Source organism: Neomonachus schauinslandi, chromosome 11, assembly GCF_002201575.2.
Source record: "Neomonachus schauinslandi chromosome 11, ASM220157v2, whole genome shotgun sequence".
In the NCBI taxonomy this organism is placed as follows: Eukaryota; Metazoa; Chordata; class Mammalia; order Carnivora; family Phocidae; genus Neomonachus; species Neomonachus schauinslandi.
This window is the reverse complement of record NC_058413.1, coordinates 72,608,240-72,627,751: the sequence shown is the minus strand read 5'-3', so window position 1 is coordinate 72,627,751 and position 19,512 is coordinate 72,608,240. Positions and strand designations below refer to the sequence as shown.

General features: G+C 36.3%; 1 protein-coding gene across 4 annotated transcripts; it reads right to left on the bottom strand.

The window, feature by feature from the left end:
• Window positions 1–1,873: 1,873 nt before the first annotated feature.
• Window positions 1,874–19,144, bottom strand: C11H11orf54 (chromosome 11 C11orf54 homolog). 4 transcript variants are annotated; one of them, XM_021679084.2, is made up of 8 exons: window positions 19,064–19,144; window positions 16,421–16,519; window positions 13,487–13,560; window positions 13,200–13,301; window positions 12,069–12,245; window positions 10,756–10,905; window positions 4,027–4,143; window positions 1,874–3,016 (listed from the first exon to the last, which is right to left on the bottom strand). In XM_021679084.2, the coding sequence occupies exons 1-8, from the start codon at window positions 19,116–19,118 to the stop codon at window positions 2,843–2,845; spliced, it is 948 nt and encodes a 315-aa protein (XP_021534759.1). In that variant the 5' UTR covers window positions 19,119–19,144; the 3' UTR covers window positions 1,874–2,842. The 4 variants fall into 4 exon arrangements, with proteins under 4 accessions (XP_021534759.1, XP_021534760.1, XP_044775299.1 ...); XM_021679085.2 differs by lacking the exon at window positions 10,756–10,905; XM_044919364.1 differs by lacking the exon at window positions 12,069–12,245.
• Between the last annotated feature and the right edge of the window lie 368 nt (window positions 19,145–19,512).

Genomic DNA, 19,512 nt, shown 5'->3' with positions numbered 1-19,512 from the left:
AGAAATGCAACTTATTATTATACATTGATTTTATATTTTAGAATCTTCTTGAACTCAGTCTAATAATTCCACTATAAACTCTCTTGGGTTTTTTAAGAATCAATCATGTTTTCTGCCAAAATTTCTCCCTTTTCAGTTGTTATTCTTTCTTGCTTGCTTGCTTTTCCTGGCTAGAACCTCAATCATTGATGATATTAGGCATACTTGTCACATTTTGTTTTTTAAAATATTTTTTTTAATCTTTTTTTTTAAATTTTATTTATTTATTTGAGACAGAGAGAATGAGAGAGAGAGCACATGAGAGGGGGGAGGGTCAGAGGGAGAAGGAGACCCCCTGCCGAGCAGGGAGCCTGATGCGGGCCTCGATCCCGGGACTCCAGGATCATGACCTGAGCCGAAGGCAGTCGCTTAACCAACTGAGCCACCCAGGCGCCCTAAAATATTTTATTTAAGTAATCTGTACACCCAACAAGGGGCTCGAATTTACAACCCCAAGATCAAGAGTCACAAGCTCTATCAACTAAGACAGCCAGGTACCCCATCATATTTCTAATTTTAAAGTGAATATGGCATTAACATATAACTTTGTAAATACATACATAGCACTTACAAAACTGCTTCTTAGAGCATGCACTAGGTGTTAGCTGCATAGAATCAGGGGATCCTATTTTGTTCACAACAATCTCCTTACTGTTTCTTTTTTTTTCTTTCTTTAAGATTTTATTTATTTATTTGAGAGAGAGACAGTGAGAGAGAGCACATGAAGGGTGAAGGACAGAGGGAGAAGCAGGCTCCCCGCCAAGCAGGGAGCCCAATGTGGGACTCGATCCCAGGACTCCAGGATCATGACCTGCGCCAAAGGCAGACACTTAACCAACTGAGCCACCCAGGCACCCTACTCTTTCTTAAACATACAAAGTCCCCTCCTGCCTCTGGACTTTTAAATCTGCCAGGAAGGATGTTTCTCCAAATAACTTCATGATTCACTTTTTCATTTCTTTCAGGTCTCTGCTAAAATGTCTCTTTATCAGAGTCTTTTCCTGATCTCCCTATATAAAATGTGTAATAAAGAGTCTGATTCCATTTTTTATGTTGACTGCTGACAGCTTTTAAGCATTATTCCTCCCTCTTCCCATTCTGCTCCATATTTGAGCAAGCTAATAAGCCTGGCTGCTCCTTCTTTGATACTTGTGGGAAATTTAAACTGCATATGGAATCATCACCCTGGCCCTAACCCTTCACCACCATAAAAACCCCAAGCCAGTCTCCTTTCCCTGTTCTCTCAAGCCAGTTTTGATCTGCTTGGGAGCTGTCCAGCTTTCCCTAGAAAGCCTCATTATGCAAGCAGTAAATCCTTTCAAACCCTGTTGGGGTGTGTGTGACTTTTTCCTTCTCGACATCCAAAGCGAATTTTGGGTGATGAGTTCATCCTGTCTCATGTGAGATGGACACAACAAAATAGCATCCTCCTTTACAGTCCATCCTATGCTTTATTTTTCTTCATAGGACTTAATACCACCTGTCATATTATATATTTGTTTATTGTGAGTTTTCCCCCAATATATAAATGACTGAATGATAGAGCCCAGCATCTGGTGAAGCATCTGGCATAATCTTCCACACACTCATTCATTCAACAAATATTTACTGAATGCCTGCTTTGGCCAGGCACTGTTAAAGGCATTAGTGCTACACTGGTAAACAAAGCCCTTACCCTCATGGAGCTTACATTCCAGTGGGCAGAGTAGGTGTCCAATACGCTTTTGTTAAACCAATAAACAGTAATATTTTTTTCTGTCTGGAGGTAAGATATTAAAAAGAAACATTATATTGTGAACATAAAATTTTTATACTTTTTTTTTTTTGCTTCAAACTGGTGCTTATTTAAAAATAACATTTAGGAGTTTATACTCACAGGACATGTTATAGGTAACATCCAAAGAAGACAATCAAAAAATATTTTTTGAAGATTTAGTATGTGTTTGGTATTAAAGAGCTCCTAAATTTACACATGGTTAGCATTAGCAAGATTAAGATTAGACAGCTGATTTCTGACTAATGATTATTATAGAAGAATATCGAGGAAAATTTCAATAATTACAATCAGTAAAATAGTATAATTTTTTATTTTACAAAGGACAGTGGTCATGTTTAGCAATAGCTTCACTTGTAAATTAAAGTATACTCACTTCAGTGCTGTATTTTGATGCTGTTTCTTTTCCCTTTCCTTCTGGCAAATAACCCATAAGGTACAAACTGCTTCCAACTGGCAAGCTAAACAAAGGCAGCGGCATCATGGCCTACTACCTAGTTGCCAGTGTTTGTGAAAGGCAAACTGCAAACTTCTGAGTATGGTTCAACCCCACCAAAAGGGGTAAAGTTGCTTCCTCTGCCCACCTTATTCCATGAAAAAAAGTATACTCTGATTTCTGAAACGGATTTTTTAAATTTAATACTAAGATTCAACAACTATCAACATTTGCAACACTTATTTTTCTAATACCCAGAAACATCCACTTAGGAGTTGTGAGACTAATTTGAAAAATTTAATAATGTTATACAAATGTAAGTTATTGCCAGTAGACAGCAGGAATAAATCACATGATTCTGTTGTTATTAAAGAATAAAAAAATAATGAAGAACATTTTCATTACGTATATTTGTTTCCAAAAATCTCTAAGATAGTTCCATGAAATAATAGAGTTTAAATGTCAACATACCTTTCAGTTAAAGGCCAAAAAATGGGATTTAAGTAGTGACATAATTTCCATTGGATTTTATAGTAGTATCAATTAATGAGTTAATTAATTAGCTTTAGTTAATTATTTCTGTTTCACTTGATTTAATCTCGCCCAAATGAATGGGTCTCTTTTGGTTGATCGATGCGATACAGAAACTCCGCAGGTAAGAAGTATCCAAGATATTCCACTGTGTCTGGGGTAGTATCATAATGGTAGTGTCCACCTTCTCCATGATGACTAAAACAATGAGTGTGCTCCAATCTCAAATCAAACCCCTAGGACAACAGACAAGCTATCTGTCAGTATTCAAATTATTTTGGATAGGATTTGTTTGAGGGGGAGGGAGACCTTTTTATTAATGTTACAATAGTTTTTATTTTTTTAAGTAAGTAACATATTCACTTAATTCAAAATTCAAAGGGTGAAAAAGGATATATTCATTAAAATGTGTCTTTCCATCTCCTGCCTTTACTACTTACTCCCTTTCCTTGCAGGCAACCAGTGTAAGCAGTTTCTTATATATCCTTCCAGGAATATATACTTTTGTAATTTTTACTCAAATGGTAGCACCCTGTACATACTGTGCTGAATACTACTTTTCTTCATTTAACAATATGCTTGAGATCTTAGTATATCAGATTATAAAAGAGCTTCCTCTTTCTTTTACACCTACATGGCATTCTATTGTACTTACATACCACTTCCCAACTGACATTTAGATTATTTCCAATTCTATTACAGTAATGCTTTCATGACTAACCTTTTAACTAATAATTTCACATACTTTTGAATATATTTAAGGATAAATTACTAGACATGTATGTAATCATTAGATCAAAAAAATATGACTAGTCAGTATTCTGGTAGATACTTTCTTTGAATTGGTCTACATTATATCTTTTTCTAGTGTATAATATTAGACTATAAATAATAGTATAATGAGCAACAAATAAGATAGGATACCTGAATCTTGGTCTTGATTCTACTATTTAATAACATGACTTTGGGTGTTATTTAAAATACCTGTGCCTTAAAAAATAATAATAATAAAATTAAAATAAAGTAAAATAAAATAAAATAAAATAAAATACCTGAGCCTTCATTTGCTCAAAAGTAAAACCTGCCCAGCCTAACTCATAGGGTTGGTTAGCCACCTGCTCCCTTACCTTTCATGATAATTCTGGAGACTATCCTAGTTCTTAAATAATAACACAAAAGTGTTATCCTAAAAACTAAGCATTATCACTGTATGACACTGCAATATAGAAGACAGACATAAACTTACTGGGTCTCTGGAGACAAAAACTGGCAGACAAACCAAAGGAGCTTTCATCTCATAAAAGCGCAACCATTTATTCACCTCTTCATCAGAGTTCAGTGGGCAGGAAGAAAATTCTGTGGGCTACAATAAAAGATCATTCTAAATATATAGAATATTATTGAGAATTAAACTTTTAAATTATATATAACTTTATGAAGTTAAAAATTTAAGCCTTCTTATACATTTAATTATTTTTAGAATCAAAACAAATTACATACCCTAGTTTTCAAAAGGATCACCAATCAAGTGTATAACCTAAAATGTATGAATGAATGAATGAAGGAATGAATCTATTACTATCTTTTTATTTTTCATAGCCTCTCAGTTTTCCTGGAAATATATCCTCATCCTAATTTTAAATCTCATTACTGCTACCAGTAGATGGGTGGGGGCAGGGGGAAGCAAGGCATTAGAAATTGGTAGAAGCATCAAAAAGAATAAAATACTAAGGAATAAACTTAATCAAGGAGGCAAAAAACTTGTACTACAAAGCACTGCTGAAAGAAATTTAAAGAGACTCCAATAGCGGCACCTGGGTAGCTCAGTCTTTTGGGTGACCAACTGGCTTTCGGCTCAGGTCATGATCTAAGGGTCTGGAGATCAAGCCCTTAGTCAAGCCCCATCTGCAGCCCCCCATCGATCCCTTGAGCCCCCCGCCCCCGTGGAGCCCCACTATGAGGGCAGCAAGGAGCACCACAAGGAGCCCTGAGGGCACAGCAGGGAGTCTGCTTCTCTCCCTCTCCCTCCCCCCCCCACTCGTATACGCGCACACATGTGAGCTCTCTAAAATCTTTAAAAAAATAGGAGAAAAAGATTCCAATAAATGAAAAAATATCCTGTGTTAATGAATTGAACTTTATATTGTCAAGATGTTAATACTACCAAAAGTGATCTAAAGATTCAATGCCATCCTTATCAAAATCCCAAAGAAGTTTTTTGCAGAAATAGAGAAGAATCCATCGTAAAATTCATATGGAATCACAAGGGATCCTGAAGAGCCAAACCAATCTTGAGGGAAAAAAGAAAGTTGGAAGTCTAATACTTCCTGATATCAAAGTTATTACAAGTAATCAAAACAGTGACAATGGCATAAAGATCAGTGGAATAGAACAGAGATCCCAGAAATAAACCCTTGCATATACAGCAAATAATTTTCAATAAGGGTATCAAGACCATTCAATGGAAAAAGGATAGTCTTCAAAAAATGGTGCTGGGAAAACTGGATATTGATGTGCAAAAGAATGAAACTGGACCCTTAATTTATATATACAAAAATTAACTCAAAATGGATCAAAGACCTAATGGTAAGAGCTAAAATATAACACTTAGAAGAAAACATAAGGGAAAAGTTTCATGACATTGGATTTCACCATAATTTCTCAAATTTGACATCAAAAGCACAGGCAACAAAAGGAATAATAAACAAGTGGGACCACATCAAATTAAAAATTTCTGCACTGTAAAGGAAACAATCAACAAAATTAAAAGACCATTTATGGAATGGGAAAAAATATTGGCAAACCATATATCCAATAAGGAGTTAATATCCAAAATATACAAGGAACTTATACAACTCAATAGCAAAAAAACAACCCAATTAAAAAACAGACAAAGGAACTGAATTAGACATTTCTCTCCAAAGAAGACATACAAATGGCCAAGAGGTATATGAAAAAGTGCTCATATCCACTCATCATCAGGAAAATGCAAATCAAAACCATGAGATATCACACCTCACTCCTGTGAGGATAGCTATTATCAAAAAAACAAAAACAAAAACAAAAACAAGAGATAACAAGTGTTGGCGAGGATGTGGAGAAAAGGGGACACTTGTATGCTATTAGTAGGTATGTCAATTGGTACAATCATTATGGAAAATGGTATGAAGTTCCTCAAAAAATAGAACCATATGATCCAGTAATCCCACTTCTCCCACTTCTGGGTATATTTATCAGTGGATGAATGGATAAAGAAATTGTTTGTGTGTGTGTGTGATTTAATTATATATATGTGTGTGCATGTATATAAAATTGTGATATATACATATGAGAAATGTTTTTCAGTCTTAAAAAGGAAGGAAATCCCACAATTTGTGACAACATGGATGAACTTGGAGAACAGGGTGAAATAAGCCACACACAAATATTGCATGATATCACTTATTGGAATCTAAAGAGTCCAACTTAGAGAAAGAGACTAGAATGGTGGTTGCCAGGGGCTGGGGGTGGGAAAAATGAGGTATTGCTCAAATGGTACAAAAACTTTTCAGTTATAAGATGGGTAAGTTTTAGAGATATGATGTACATTATGGTAACTACAGGCATACCTTGGAGATATTGTGGGTTCTGTTCCAGACCACTGCAATAAAGTGAATACGCAATAGAGCAAGTCAAATGAATGTTCTAGTTTCCCAGTGTATATAAAAGTGACGTTTACACTATACTGTAGCCTTTTAAGTGTGCAGTAGCATTTTGTCTAAAAAAATGTACATACCTTAATTTAAAAACCCTTTATTGCTAAAAAATGCTAACAATCATCAGAGCTTTCAGCAAGTCATAAACTTCTTGCTGGTTGAGGGTCTTGCCTCAGTGTTGATGGCTGCTGAGTGATCAGGGTGGTGGTTGCTGAAGGCTGGAGTGGCTGTGGCAATGTCTTAAGACAATGAAGTCTGCCACATCAATTGACTCTTCCTTTCATTAATGATTTCTCTGTAGCATGCGATGCTGTCAGTAGCATTTTACCCACAGGAGAACTTTCAAAACTGGAGCCAAGCCTCTCAAACCCTATAGCTGCTTTAGCAGCTAAGTTCATGTAATATTCTAAATCCTTTGTTGTCATTTCAACAATCTTCACAGTATCTTCACCAGGAGTAGATTCCACCTCACGAAACCACTTTCTTGGCTCATCCATAAGAAGCAACTCCTCATCTGGTAAAGTTTTATCATGAGATTGCAGGAATTCAGTCACATCTTCAGGTTCCACTTGTAATTCTAGTTCTCTCACTATATCCACCACATCTGAAGTGACCTCCTCCACTCAAGTCTTGAACCGCTCAAAGTCATCCATGAGGGTTGGAATCTACTCCTCCCAAACTCCTATTTATGTTGATATTTTGGCTTCTACTCTTGAATCACAAATGTTCTTTTTTTTTTTTTAAAGGTTTTATTGATTGGGGCACCTGGGTGGCTCAGTCGTTAAGTGTCTGCCATCGGCTCAGGTCATGATCTCAGGGTCCTGGGATGGAGCCCCTCATCGGGCTCCCTGCTCTGCGGGAAGCCTGCTTGCTTCTCCCTCTCCCACTCCCCCTGCTTGTGTTCCCTCTCTCGCTGTGTCTCTCTCTGTCAAATAAATAAATAAAATCTTTAAAAAAAAAGATTTTATTTATTTGACAGAGTGTGCGCACAAGCAGGGGGAGTAGCAGGCAGAGGGAAAGGGAGAAGCAGGCTCCCCGCTGAGCATGGAGCCTGACTGGGGGCTCGATCCCAGTACCTGAGATCATGATCTGAGCCAAAGGTAGATGCTTAACCAAGTGAGCCACACAGGTGCCCCTCACAAATGTTCTTAATAACATCTAGAATGGTAAATCCTTTCCATCAACTTTGCCCTGAGCTGCCGTATATCCACGGCAGCTATAACCTTATGAAATATATTTCCTAAATAATAAGACTTGACAGTTGAAATTACTCCTTGATCCATGGGCTGCAGAATGGATGTTGTGTTAGCGGGCATGAAAACATTAATCTCGTGGTGTGTCTCCATCAGAGTTCTTGGGTGACCAGGTACATTGTCAATGAGCATGAAGGGAGTGCTTTTTTTCTGAGCAGTGGGTTTCAACAGTATGCTAAAAATATTCAGCAAACAGGGGCACCTGGGTGGCTCAGTTGGTTAAGCGACTGCCTTCGGCTCAGGTCATGATCCTGGAGTCCCGGGATCGAGTCCCATATCAGGCTCCCTGCTCAGCAGGGAGTCTGCTTCTCCCTCTGACCCTCCCCTCTCTCATGCTCTCTATCTCATTCTCTCTCAAATAAATAAATAAAAAATCTTTAAAAAAAAAAATATTCAGCAAACCATGTTGTAAACAGATGTGCTACCATCTGGCTTTGTTGTTCCATTGATGAACACAGGCAGAGTAGATTTAGCATAATTCTTAGGGGCCTATGATTTTCAGAATGGTAAATGAGCACTGGCTTCAACTTCAAGTCACCAGCTGCATTAGCCCTTAACAGGAGAGTCAGCCTGTCCTTTGGAGCTTTGAAGTCAGGCACTGACTTCTCTCTATCTATAAAAGTCCTTGATGGTTTTTCTTCCAATAGCAGGCTGTTTTGTCTATGCTGAAAATCGGTTGTTTAGTGTAGCCACCTTCAGTAATGATCTTAGCTAGGCCTCTGGATCACTTACTGTAGCTTCTACTTCAGCACGCTCTGCTTCTCCTTCAATTTTATGTTACGGAGACAGCTTCTTTCCTTCAACCTCATGAACCAACCTCTGTTAGCTTCAGACTTTTCTTCTGCACCTTCCTCACCTCTGGATTAGGCTTTGGCTTAAGGGAATGTTGTGGCTGGTTTGATCTTTTATCCAGACCACTAAAACTTTAACCACAGCAGCTATAAGGCTTCTTATCATTTGTGTATTCACTGGACTAACACTTCTGATTTTCCTTCAAGAACTTTTCCTTTGAATTTAAAACTTTACTATTTGGGTAAGAGGTCTAGCTTTTGGCCTTTCTTGGCTTTTGACATGTCTTCCTCACTAAGCTAAATCATTTCTAGCTTTTAATTTAAAGTGAAAGAAGTGCAACTCTTCCTTTCACTTGAACATTTAGAGGCCATTGTAGTGTTATTAACTGGCCTCATTTCAATATTGTTGTGTCCTTAGGGAATAGGGAGGCCCAAGGAGAGGGACAGGGACAGAGACAGGAGAATGGCTGGTTGGTAGAACTGTCAAAACATACCAACATTTACTGGTTAAGTTGTCCATCTTATATGGATGTGGTTTGGGGTGCCCCAAAACAATTACAATAGTTACATCAAAGATCACTGATCACTGATCATAGATCACAATAACAAATATAATAATGAAAAAGTTTGGAATATTTCGAGAATTACCAAAATGTGATACAGAGACAGGAAGTGAGCAAATGCTGTCAGAAAATTGGTGCCAAAAGACTTGCTTGATGCAGTGTTGCCACAAACCTTCAATTTAGGAAAAATGCAGTATCTGTGGAATGCAATAATGTGAAACACAATAAAACAAGGTATGCCCGTAGTTAGTAATGAAGTATTATATACTTGCATATTTAAAATTCCTATAATTGGGCGCCTGGGTGGCTCAGTTGGTTAAGCGACTGCCTTCGGCTCAGGTCATGATCCTGGAGTCCCTGGATCGAGTCCCACATCGGGCTCCCTGCTCGGCAGGGAGTCTGCTTCTCCCTCTGACCCTCCCCCCTCTCATGTACTCCCTCTCTCTCATTCTCTCTCTCTCAGATAAAAATAAAATAAAAAATCTTTAAAATTCCTATAATTATTTGGTATTTACGAATAGATTTATCTATAATTCTGTTTTTAATAATTTGGAAAATTAAGTATTTTCACAATGCTGTGTTTTTCTTTGCAAAATCAGCTGGCTCGCCATTTAAAATTATCAAGATGGGGTGCCAGGGTGGCTCAGTCGGTTAAGCATCTGACTCATGATTTCGCCTCAGGTTGTGATCTCAGGGTCGTGGGATTGAGCCCCACATTGGGCTCTGCGCTCAGCACGGAGTCTGCTTGGGGTTCTCTCTCTCCTTCTCCCTCTGCCCCTCCCTCTGCTCGCACACATGCTCTCTCTGTCTCTCACTCTCTCTCTCTAAAATAAATAAAATATTTTTAAAAATACAATAAAAAATAAAATTATCAGGATAAAAAACTTTAAAACCAAACATTTTTTTTGGTGATTTTACTGATAAAATGAAAAGGAAATTAAGTTTAATGACTTTTATACTATTCATTCGTTCATTCCAAAAAATTATTTTAAAACCTGAATGTCCTAGGTCTTGCTTTATATAGTATTCCATTCTTAATGTCTTACAAACTTGTGCAATTAGCCCATAAGATTATAATTCTCATAATGAGTCCTCTCCCCAAAACAACAACCATCTTTTTTTTTTTTTTTTTTGAACGAGAGAGAGTGAGAGAGAGGGAGGGATGATGAGGGGCAGAGGGAGAGGGAGAGAGAGAATCCCAAGCAGGCTCCATGCCCAGCATGGAGCCCAATGCTGGACTCGATCTCACAACCTGAGATCATGACCTGAGCTGATAACAAGAGTTGGATGCTCAACTGACTGAGCCACCAGGTGTCCCACCACAACCGTCTTAATAGCAAAATCTATGTATGGAGTTTGGGATTCTGGCAATAAAAATGATAATCCATGTCTAAGGCTTATACTCACATCTCTCTAGATCTTAAAAACAAACACAATGGAAAGAAAGTTCTAATTTATTAACATGAAAAAAGGACCCTACTTAGATATTATCTCACAGTGTGATTTAAAGCATTGTTTGTCATTTAAGTTTTAAAGTAATACAATCATAGTAAAAGTATTCAGGTGTCTCTAAGGGTAGAATTCTCAATGTATATTAAAAAAATCCTAAGATCTTCAGTATGTGCACATACATACCCACATACACATGCACGCACATACACGAAGGCCCTTACCATTATGTGAGTCTTCGCTTTTCCCTTCTGAATTATGAAAGTACCTCCCATCCCTACAGGTTTATCTCTGTAATGTTTTTCAAGAGTCTGTCTCATACAAGTCACAAAGTTAAGTTTTCCAGTTCTTCTTTTGGCTTTCACCTCAATGACCTAGAGAGGACATAAATATGCATACCATTGTTCTAAGCTGCAAAATTCTATGTGAATAACTATCAAAGTGAAACACATAATCTAATGCCATCAAGCAAATATTCACTTGTTTGCTTAGAACACCCAAATAGAAGTTGAGTGAGATGTCTCAATCCTGTCTTGATCAATGATATATATTTTATATATATGATAAGTTGTCATTTACTCTAATAAGTCTTATTCATGCTTTCTTAGAGTTACAGTGAAGTCCTCCACTGAGCTCTAGAGATTCTTATCTTTATATATTAAGGTGGTTAAAAGTTGAGAATTCCTGGCGTAAAGGGGTTAACCGCTGGTAATTTAGATGGGAAGAGAAAGTGATTACATTTTTTCCTTTCCCTTAAAATTCTGGACTTGTATTACTTCCACTTAATTAGGTCTTTTTTTTTTTTTTTTTAAAGTAGGCTCCACACCCAGCATGGAGCCCATCGCAAGGCTTGAACACACAACCCTGAGATCAAGACCTGAGCTGAGATCAAGAATCAGATGCTTAACCAACTAAGCCACCCAGGGACTCCTTAATCAAGTCTTTTTAATTCACTACCTTGTTTCTCAAAGTAGCTAAAGTGGCTACCTCTATTTAAAAATCTGAGAGTTCTCACAACTGCTAACACTGTAATCATCTTTTTGTGTTCTAACAGGAAGTAAATATGAAGTGAAGCATTAATTTTCCTTCCCTCCTCCTTGCTATAACATTTTACTACCACCATTTCTGTCTAGGTCAACCAACATCTGATCCATCGGCAAAGAACAAATTACTTATAGACTAACAAAAGGTAGGCACTATCTATTTATTTCAACTGAATGGCTCATGTATTTGACTCACTCCCCACATGAATATTGTTACCTTTTATTCCTCAGAAAAAAAGGTACTCTTACTAAGTATTTTTTTTTTTTTTTTTTTTTGCTTATTAAGTATTCTAACCTCAGTTTTAAATAAGACTTTCTCCTTGCCTATAGTACCATAGTAATCTTTCATAAGATTACTGGGTTATTTAAAGAAATTTGACTTAGCTAGTTTTGACTTTTCTTAAGAAAACTGTATTTGTGGCAATAAAAGCTCAACTTTTTAGCTGTCTGAGAACTTTTGGAGAATACTGTGTTTTTGTGAACAAAAAAATCACCTTTCCAGGTTGACCCTCACTGGCAAAAAGATTAGCCAGTAATGCACACCCAAAATCATGATGTTTCTCACTGTATTTCTCTAGTAGGCACCCTCCATCTGCAGGGTTAACACGGGCAAAGTAACTTCCATTCACTGGAGGTTTGTGTTCACTTTCTGTTTGTATAACTGGCATAAACTGAAAAGAAAAGTAAATAAGAAAAGTAAATTAGTCAACCCTGGCATCAATATGCAAAGAGAATATTTGAGTAACATAACAAAATATCTTATCCTTGACTTAAGATATTTTATTTTCAGGACCTAGTAAGAAAACATGAAGTATGAAATATTTAATTTGAGATTCAAAATGTTAAAGATTTACAAACATCAAAAAATTGAAAAAATATTTTATAAAATGTTTACAATATTTCTTACAGTGTTTCTATAACATTGTAAATTGTGCTTTAAAATGTTTGACTTTAGATTTTAAACTTTTTTTCTATATTGAACACTAGGTAAATTATATTAATCTTTCTACAAAAGAACTTGTAAGACTACTGACTAACGGTCACATCTGAAGAGGTGAGGGGATGGACAGTCTAAAGAGGTCCTTCACTCTTCTATTTAAGAGATGTGAAGAAACAGTGATGTTTTTATGTTGTAAATACACTAACATACACAGTAATAGTACCTTTTGTAAATAATCATCATACCACAGGGGTAGGTTCCTTACTATTTAATCTGAAAGAGGGAATTAATGAAATCATTAATTATTCCATTCATCTTCTGATCAAAAGCTGTTCTCATATCAAAAGGAAAGATCTAGAGTGAAGCTAGGAATTCTCTGATGTGTAATGATTAAAATCTTTCATAATCCATGGTCCTCAGCAGACCACATTAGGACTTCAGACTCATCTAACACTGAGTATATACCCTAAGAAAATCTGAAATTAAAGGTCAGTGCTCCATTATAGTTAGAGCATATGCTATAGTCCAAATCTATATCAAACAATATCAAATCTGTAAAGAAAGATGACATCGTGTATTTATAATTCATTCAAAAAGCATAATTTCTGATAGGGCAATAAAAGAAAAAAGGTAAACCAAATGTCAAATCAATAAAATAAAATAAAATAATTATATGTATGCTGACCTCACAATTGAACCCAAGAGTTTGAAATGGGCCTGCTCCTGCTCCAAGAATAAAAGCTCCAGGAAGCTTGATTTCTTTTGCAATCTTATTTATATCATAAACCTATGCAAGAAGAAAAATTATTATTTAAATGATAACTCATACAAATCTCTTGGTTTACTTTTTTTGACTGAGTCCATTAACACTTCCTTGCCACATTGGTCAATGGATCTTCTAATAATAAAAAGAGGAATCAATCCAATTTCTTATAATCTTCATGTGAATGTGAAGAGTAAAAGTACACTTACTTTTTCTTTTTTTACAAAAGGCAATAAGTAAGGCACACCTCCTACTTCTGCAATTCTAGTTTTCCCACAGATGCCTAAAAAAAAAAAGTCATCTTAAAAATAGGCAAAACATCTAACTTAAGTATAAAATGCCAGAAGGCACTAATTTAATTTATTAAGAGTATATAACTTCTCCATTCTCACAGTTTTACAAGTAGCAGGGGTTGGAAGATGAAAGTAACTATGATCGCTATCCTCTTCTAACTACTTGTGTTTCTAATATTGTCAGAAATAAGCATGACTTGATATAGTTGGTCGCATAAAGGCAACAGAATGTTGGTAATAGAGCAAGGCCAGAATTGAAGCCAAAGTTTGGATGGCATGAGATTTCCAGAATTAGTCTGTAATAACCTGTTCCTTTAAAAATCTGTGCTTTTGGTGGGGGGAGTTGGCTAAAATTGTATTTTAATATAGAATATTTTGCTGTTTGAGTTATTAACTCTTTGAGAAATCCATACTGAGAAATCAAAGTTGTTTATTCCCAAGGTTGTTTATAGAAATGCAAGTAATTAGAGATAACTTCAGATGCTGGGAACTTTCTACTTACATTTTTAATTAACATCATAGGTACAGCTAAACACAATTTGGGAAAGGTACATTTTTTTTTTTGAAATGTAGAGTGGAAATTAATTACCTTTTGTTTGAGAAAAAGTAGTCTTGTCAGTTTCATACTAACATTGTTACAAAGTAAAGTAGATAAAATTGCTCTATTTCTTCAGTTATGCAGAAGGTAGATGTACAAAATTTTTATAGATCCCATTTATAATTAGGGATTTTAGAAATGTCTTCTACGGGATCAGCAGAAATTACTCATGGATAAGAATCTTTCTCATAAGTGATAGTAATGTTGAAGTTGTCTTTTTGGTTTTGGGTTTTTTGTTTTTTTTTTTAATTTTAAGTAGGCTCCACTCCCAACATGGGGCTTGAACTCAGGACCCTGAGATGTTCTACCAAATGAGCTGGCCAGGCACCACCGGTAATGTTGAAGTTGAAAGAAACCATTGGGGGATGATTTTAAATAGTCTAGGAAAAAGACAAGTAATGAGCTAAAAATGGTTGGCTGTAGAGATGGAGAAGAGGAAATTAAGAAAAAGAACAAGGGAGAATAAGCAACTATGGTGAAGGAATGAGCTAAATTTTAGACATGCTGACCTCAAGTTGTCCTTAGCATATATAGGCGGAGATGTCCTGTGGACAGCTGGAATTACTGATCCATAGCTAAGAAAAAGAGAGACTGAGATGAGATGTGCAGATTTCAAGTTCTTGTATCCAAGTAGTAATTTAAAACCACAGGAGTGGATGGAAAAATGCGGAGAGATTGTATAGAAGAAGAGGCTAAGGAAAGAATTCTATAAAATTCTGTCAGGATTTAAGAGCCTGCCAGAAAGAGAAATGAGCTACGAAAAATAAGGAAGAAAGAACATGGAATTAGGAAAGATAACAAGGAAGAAGAGGCAAAAGAACCAAGGAGAGGGGAGAGAAAATGTCAGGCATCAATGGCTGGGTACTATGAAATATGTGAGAAATCAGAAAATACTAGTAAGCGTACCAAAGTCACTGGTGACTTCAGTAAGACCAGTTCATGTAGAAAGTACCCTAACTACATTTATGAAAGATCATTCATATATAAGCATACATATCTAGCCTCCTTAGTGTTGCAATTTAAAGGCTTACAAATTATTGACTAGAAAATTCTTTGGATGACAGAATTAAGATTAACCATTTTTTCTTTTCCTTGTATTCTTCTGTGTTTTCTGATTTTTTAATTTTATTTTAACTAATTAATTACTTATTTAGTGGGGGGAATAGATTACTTTTATAATTGGAAGAACCATGGCTATAAAAAAGTATAATGCTAAATGATTTCAAGGTACAACGAGAAATTGCCATCTGGTACACAAAACTTCTAGAATTTACAGGTATACTTAAAATCAAAGACTTTAAACTGGAAAGACCAAAAGGAACATGAAAGCCAAATCTCTCCATTTTAATATATTTGAGGCCCAAATACATTACTTGGCTTACCTAGGGTAATGAAATCTGTACGTGGCAGAGAAAGAAGCAGAGTCCAGGACTTCCGTGTAAAACTACTTTTTAACAAAGATGTCAGTTACATAATCAAAGAGGAAATGAGTGTTGAGTGTTTATCTCAAACTGCTCATCACAGTAGGGTATAATGGGAGAAGGTCAGACTTTAGAAACAGATAGACTTGGATTTGAATCCTGCTTATGATTACCACTGAGCTTGCTTAGCCTCTCTGAGCTTCGGTTTTCTCATCTATAGACTGGGGCTAGTACTTACCTTGCAGTATTACTGTAAAAATGAAAACATCAAATATAGGTGTTTATCATGCAAATTATATTTACTCGATCAGTATTAATTTCCCTTCTTACTTTAAACATTGGCTGGATGATCACTTGGCAAATAAGTATTTCAGATGATTCAAATACAAGGCTTTTAAGATCACTTCTGGTCTTGAATAAATAAATTAGAACATAAAAATTTATGTTTCTATAACAGTCACTTCAATGAGCTAAATTTTGACATGCTGACCTCAAGTTGTCCTTAGCATATATAGGCGGAGATGTCCTGTGGAGAGCTGGAATTTGTTAGTTAAAAACAAAACTCTCATGTGATATCAAGGATTCTAGGCTACTGAATATCTATTATGTAACCTGTGAAAATAACAAAAGTGCATAAAACAGTATTTTCCCACAAGGGTATAAAATGAAATTTGCTCAATATAAGAAAACAGCACAGAAATTCAGCATGATTTAGTCTACAATTTGGGACAATATCCTTTATTTGTAGATAATTTAAGATGGCCCTTCATAATAATTCTCATTTCAGAAAAAGATTAGGACTGAAAAAAGTGAATTGCAAAAATTGTTTACCTTTCACAGGAAAGGTGAATGGCTCCTTAGTCAAATCAGGGCAATCAACCACAGAGACCTGGACATCAGCAAAGTTATCCTTTAGCCCCTTCTGCAGAACTGACAAAGACAAGGAAAAAAAGCTCTTTAACATTAGGTAAAAATTTGCCACCATATATCAAATCTTCCCTCAACATTTTGGGTATCATGCTTCCAATCTAAACTTGTATTATTAAAAGTTGGGGGGAGGAGTGCGCCTGGCTGGCTCAGTAGATAGAGCAAGTGACTCTTGATCTTGGTTCAAGCCCCAGGTTGGATGTAGAGCTTACTTAAAAAATAAGGGGGGGGGGCGGTGAAATGGTCTTCCTAATGAATATAATTAGACATTAGACACAATCACATGTGTAATACCAAATACCCCCGTAAAAATCACTATAAATCTGTAGAGATTTAAACCATTGAAGATAAACACTGCACTAAGGTTATAACTACCTACCTTTTGGGGAGAGAATTCCAAAGACCTATTGAAATATATATATTTAAACGGTTAGAAAGTAAGCAATTACATGCAACAATTTCATTGACACTTGAAGAGAAAATGTTGAGCAAAAGGAGTAAGACACAAAAGAGTATATATACAACTTCACTTATATATACTTCAGAATCAAGTAATTAAGGTGACAAAAGTCAGAACAGTGTTACCTCTTGGGGTAGAGATATTGACTGGAAAAGCAAATAAAGGGGTCTTCTGGGATGCTGGAAATATTTTATATCTCAATCTGGATGGTAGTGACATAATAAATCTAGGAGCAATGTACTTCTTTTTTTCTTTTTTGTTAGAGATGGGGAGAGGGAGAGAGAGAATCTTAAGCAGTCTCCACACCCAGTGCAGAGCCCAACATAGGATTCGATCTCATGACTCTGAGATCATGACCCTGAGATCATGACCTGAGCCGAAATTAAGAGTTGGATGCTTAACCAACTGCGCCACCCAGGTACCCCAGGAGGAATGTACTTCTAAGGGTGATAAGTTTCCATAAAAATTTTTCTGGGAGTAGTCAGCCATTAGTTTAGGTTTTATAGAATCAGATTCTCCAAAACATAAAGTTGTCTTAAATCTGGCCATGTAGACATTCCACACCAGATCTTTTAGCTATATGAAAACAGAAATCAAGTTGCCTGGAAAATTCCCCTCCCTAAGCTAACAACTGCAGACTTATAAATAGAAAAAGATTTCAGCATGTAGAAATATAGTAAAATCTATTTTTTATCAATTACAGAGACCGAATTCTTGCTCTAGGGTTTTCTGTAAAACTGAAAATAAATTTTAAGCCAAAAAACTCAGATTCCATTTCTATTTTGTACTGAATATAATCTATACATATAGAAAGAACATAAAACACAAACACACAAGAGAAGATAGATGTAGAAAGGCCCTCAAAGAAATGATTCCTAGCTGTTCTATCGTATCAGGGAAGACAGAAAGACTGACAGAAAAGAAATACAGGCAAAGAATACTAGTGATACAGATTGTTTACTAGCTGCCACCTAAATTTAGGAAAAAATAGGAAGGTTAGAAGAAGAAAGCCACAACCAAGCAAAACCCAAGTACACTTCGTGACTTCAACCTTATCAGGAAGACAGACAAACTATCAGGATGGGTGCACTTTGAAAAGGCTGGTTTTATAGGTACTATCAGAACCTAAAGGTTGTCAAATAAATGTTAGCTTTCTGACAGGCTATACAGTTTTGGGTTAGTACTATTCCTGGCTTCATTTCATATTCCTATTTTTATTTTCTTTTTCTTATCTATCACTCCTCCTAATTAATCCTGTGAAGCTGCCTTAAATTCTTGTTCGAACAAGGGGAAATGCATAAAAATACATGCAGACAAAGAAATCTAAGCAAGTTCATCGGCAGTCTATCATGTCAGGAGAAGGGGAAAGAGTAATAATGTTAGGGACATGATTAACATACCACAGTAGGTTATATATTTAAGAATATTGTAACTGGTAAAAAGTTAAAATTGTGTGACTTTGTGGGCATCACACATACTTAAGTCTTGGATTACTATATTCGTTTTTACTCTGTAAAGTTGGTATCTTAACAAGAATCTTCAAATGGTGAGTTTAGTTTTTTTAGGGGGGCATAATTTTGGACTCTCTCAATAAAAATAATACGAAGGCTCCTGTGTGTCTCTGACAGTTGGGCATCTGACTCTTGGTTTTGGCTCAGGTCAGGATCTCCTGGGTCCCAGGATGGAGCCTGAGGCTCAGCGCCACTTAGGGCAGAGTCGGCTTGGGATTCTTTCCCTCTTCCTCTCCTTTTCCATCTGCCCCTCCACCTGCTCGTGCGCGCGTGCTCTCTCTGAAATAAATAAATAAATCTTTAAAAAAAAGTACAAAGAGATATCGAAAAGGAAAATGAGGGAGAGGGAGAAGCAGACTCCCTGCTGAGCAGGAAGCCCAATGCAGGGATCCATCTTGGGATCGTGACCTGAGCCAAAGGCAGACACTTAACTGACTGAGCCACTCAGGCACCCCAGGAAAATAAGTTCTGCAATGGAAATACTATTGCATAAATCATATCTTAGAATATTTTTATTTTAAAATTTTTTTTCCTTAGAATAATTAAAAAAACCCTCAAAGTTATTATTGTATTTACCTCCAACAAGCTCCTCAAGACTTGGCACATGAAAAGAATACTCAGCACAAGCCATTTCTTTCTTCTTTAGGTATCAGGATATACACACAAAACTATGGTAGGCTAATGACCAGAAGAGTTTGCCTATGTAGGCTAATGATCACAAGAGTTCACTGTGCACCATGCATGAACAGCTGTTGCTCTGGAAAGGAACACAAGAGTTCAGTTATATAAAAAGGGCAAAAGGGCATTTATGTTTCTTTCCTCACAGAAAGGCAACCACAGTTTCCAGTATTTAACATTCCAAGTGAGAAATGCCCAAGTAACCTTTTTTTAATACTGATACTTTAAAGTCAACACTTAAAATAGATAAAAGGAAATGCCAAACTAAGAAGGCACATGATTCATTTTCTTTAGTCATATATGTGGATCGAACATGCAGTTTTCTAATGGTTGGTCTAAGAAACATA

Excerpts from the sequence above, each read along its gene's own strand:
- C11H11orf54 (XM_021679084.2), bottom strand. The coding sequence starts at position 19,118 with ATGGCTTGTGCTGAGTATTCTTTTCATGTGCCAAGTCTTGAGGAGCTT. Across the intron at positions 16,520-19,063 it reads TCTTGAGGAGCTTGTTGGAG|TTCTGCAGAAGGGGCTAAAG; the intron begins GTAAATACAATA and ends TGTCTTTGTCAG. Across the intron at positions 13,561-16,420 it reads ATTCACCTTTCCTGTGAAAG|GCATCTGTGGGAAAACTAGA; the intron begins GTAAACAATTTT and ends TTTTTTTTTTAG.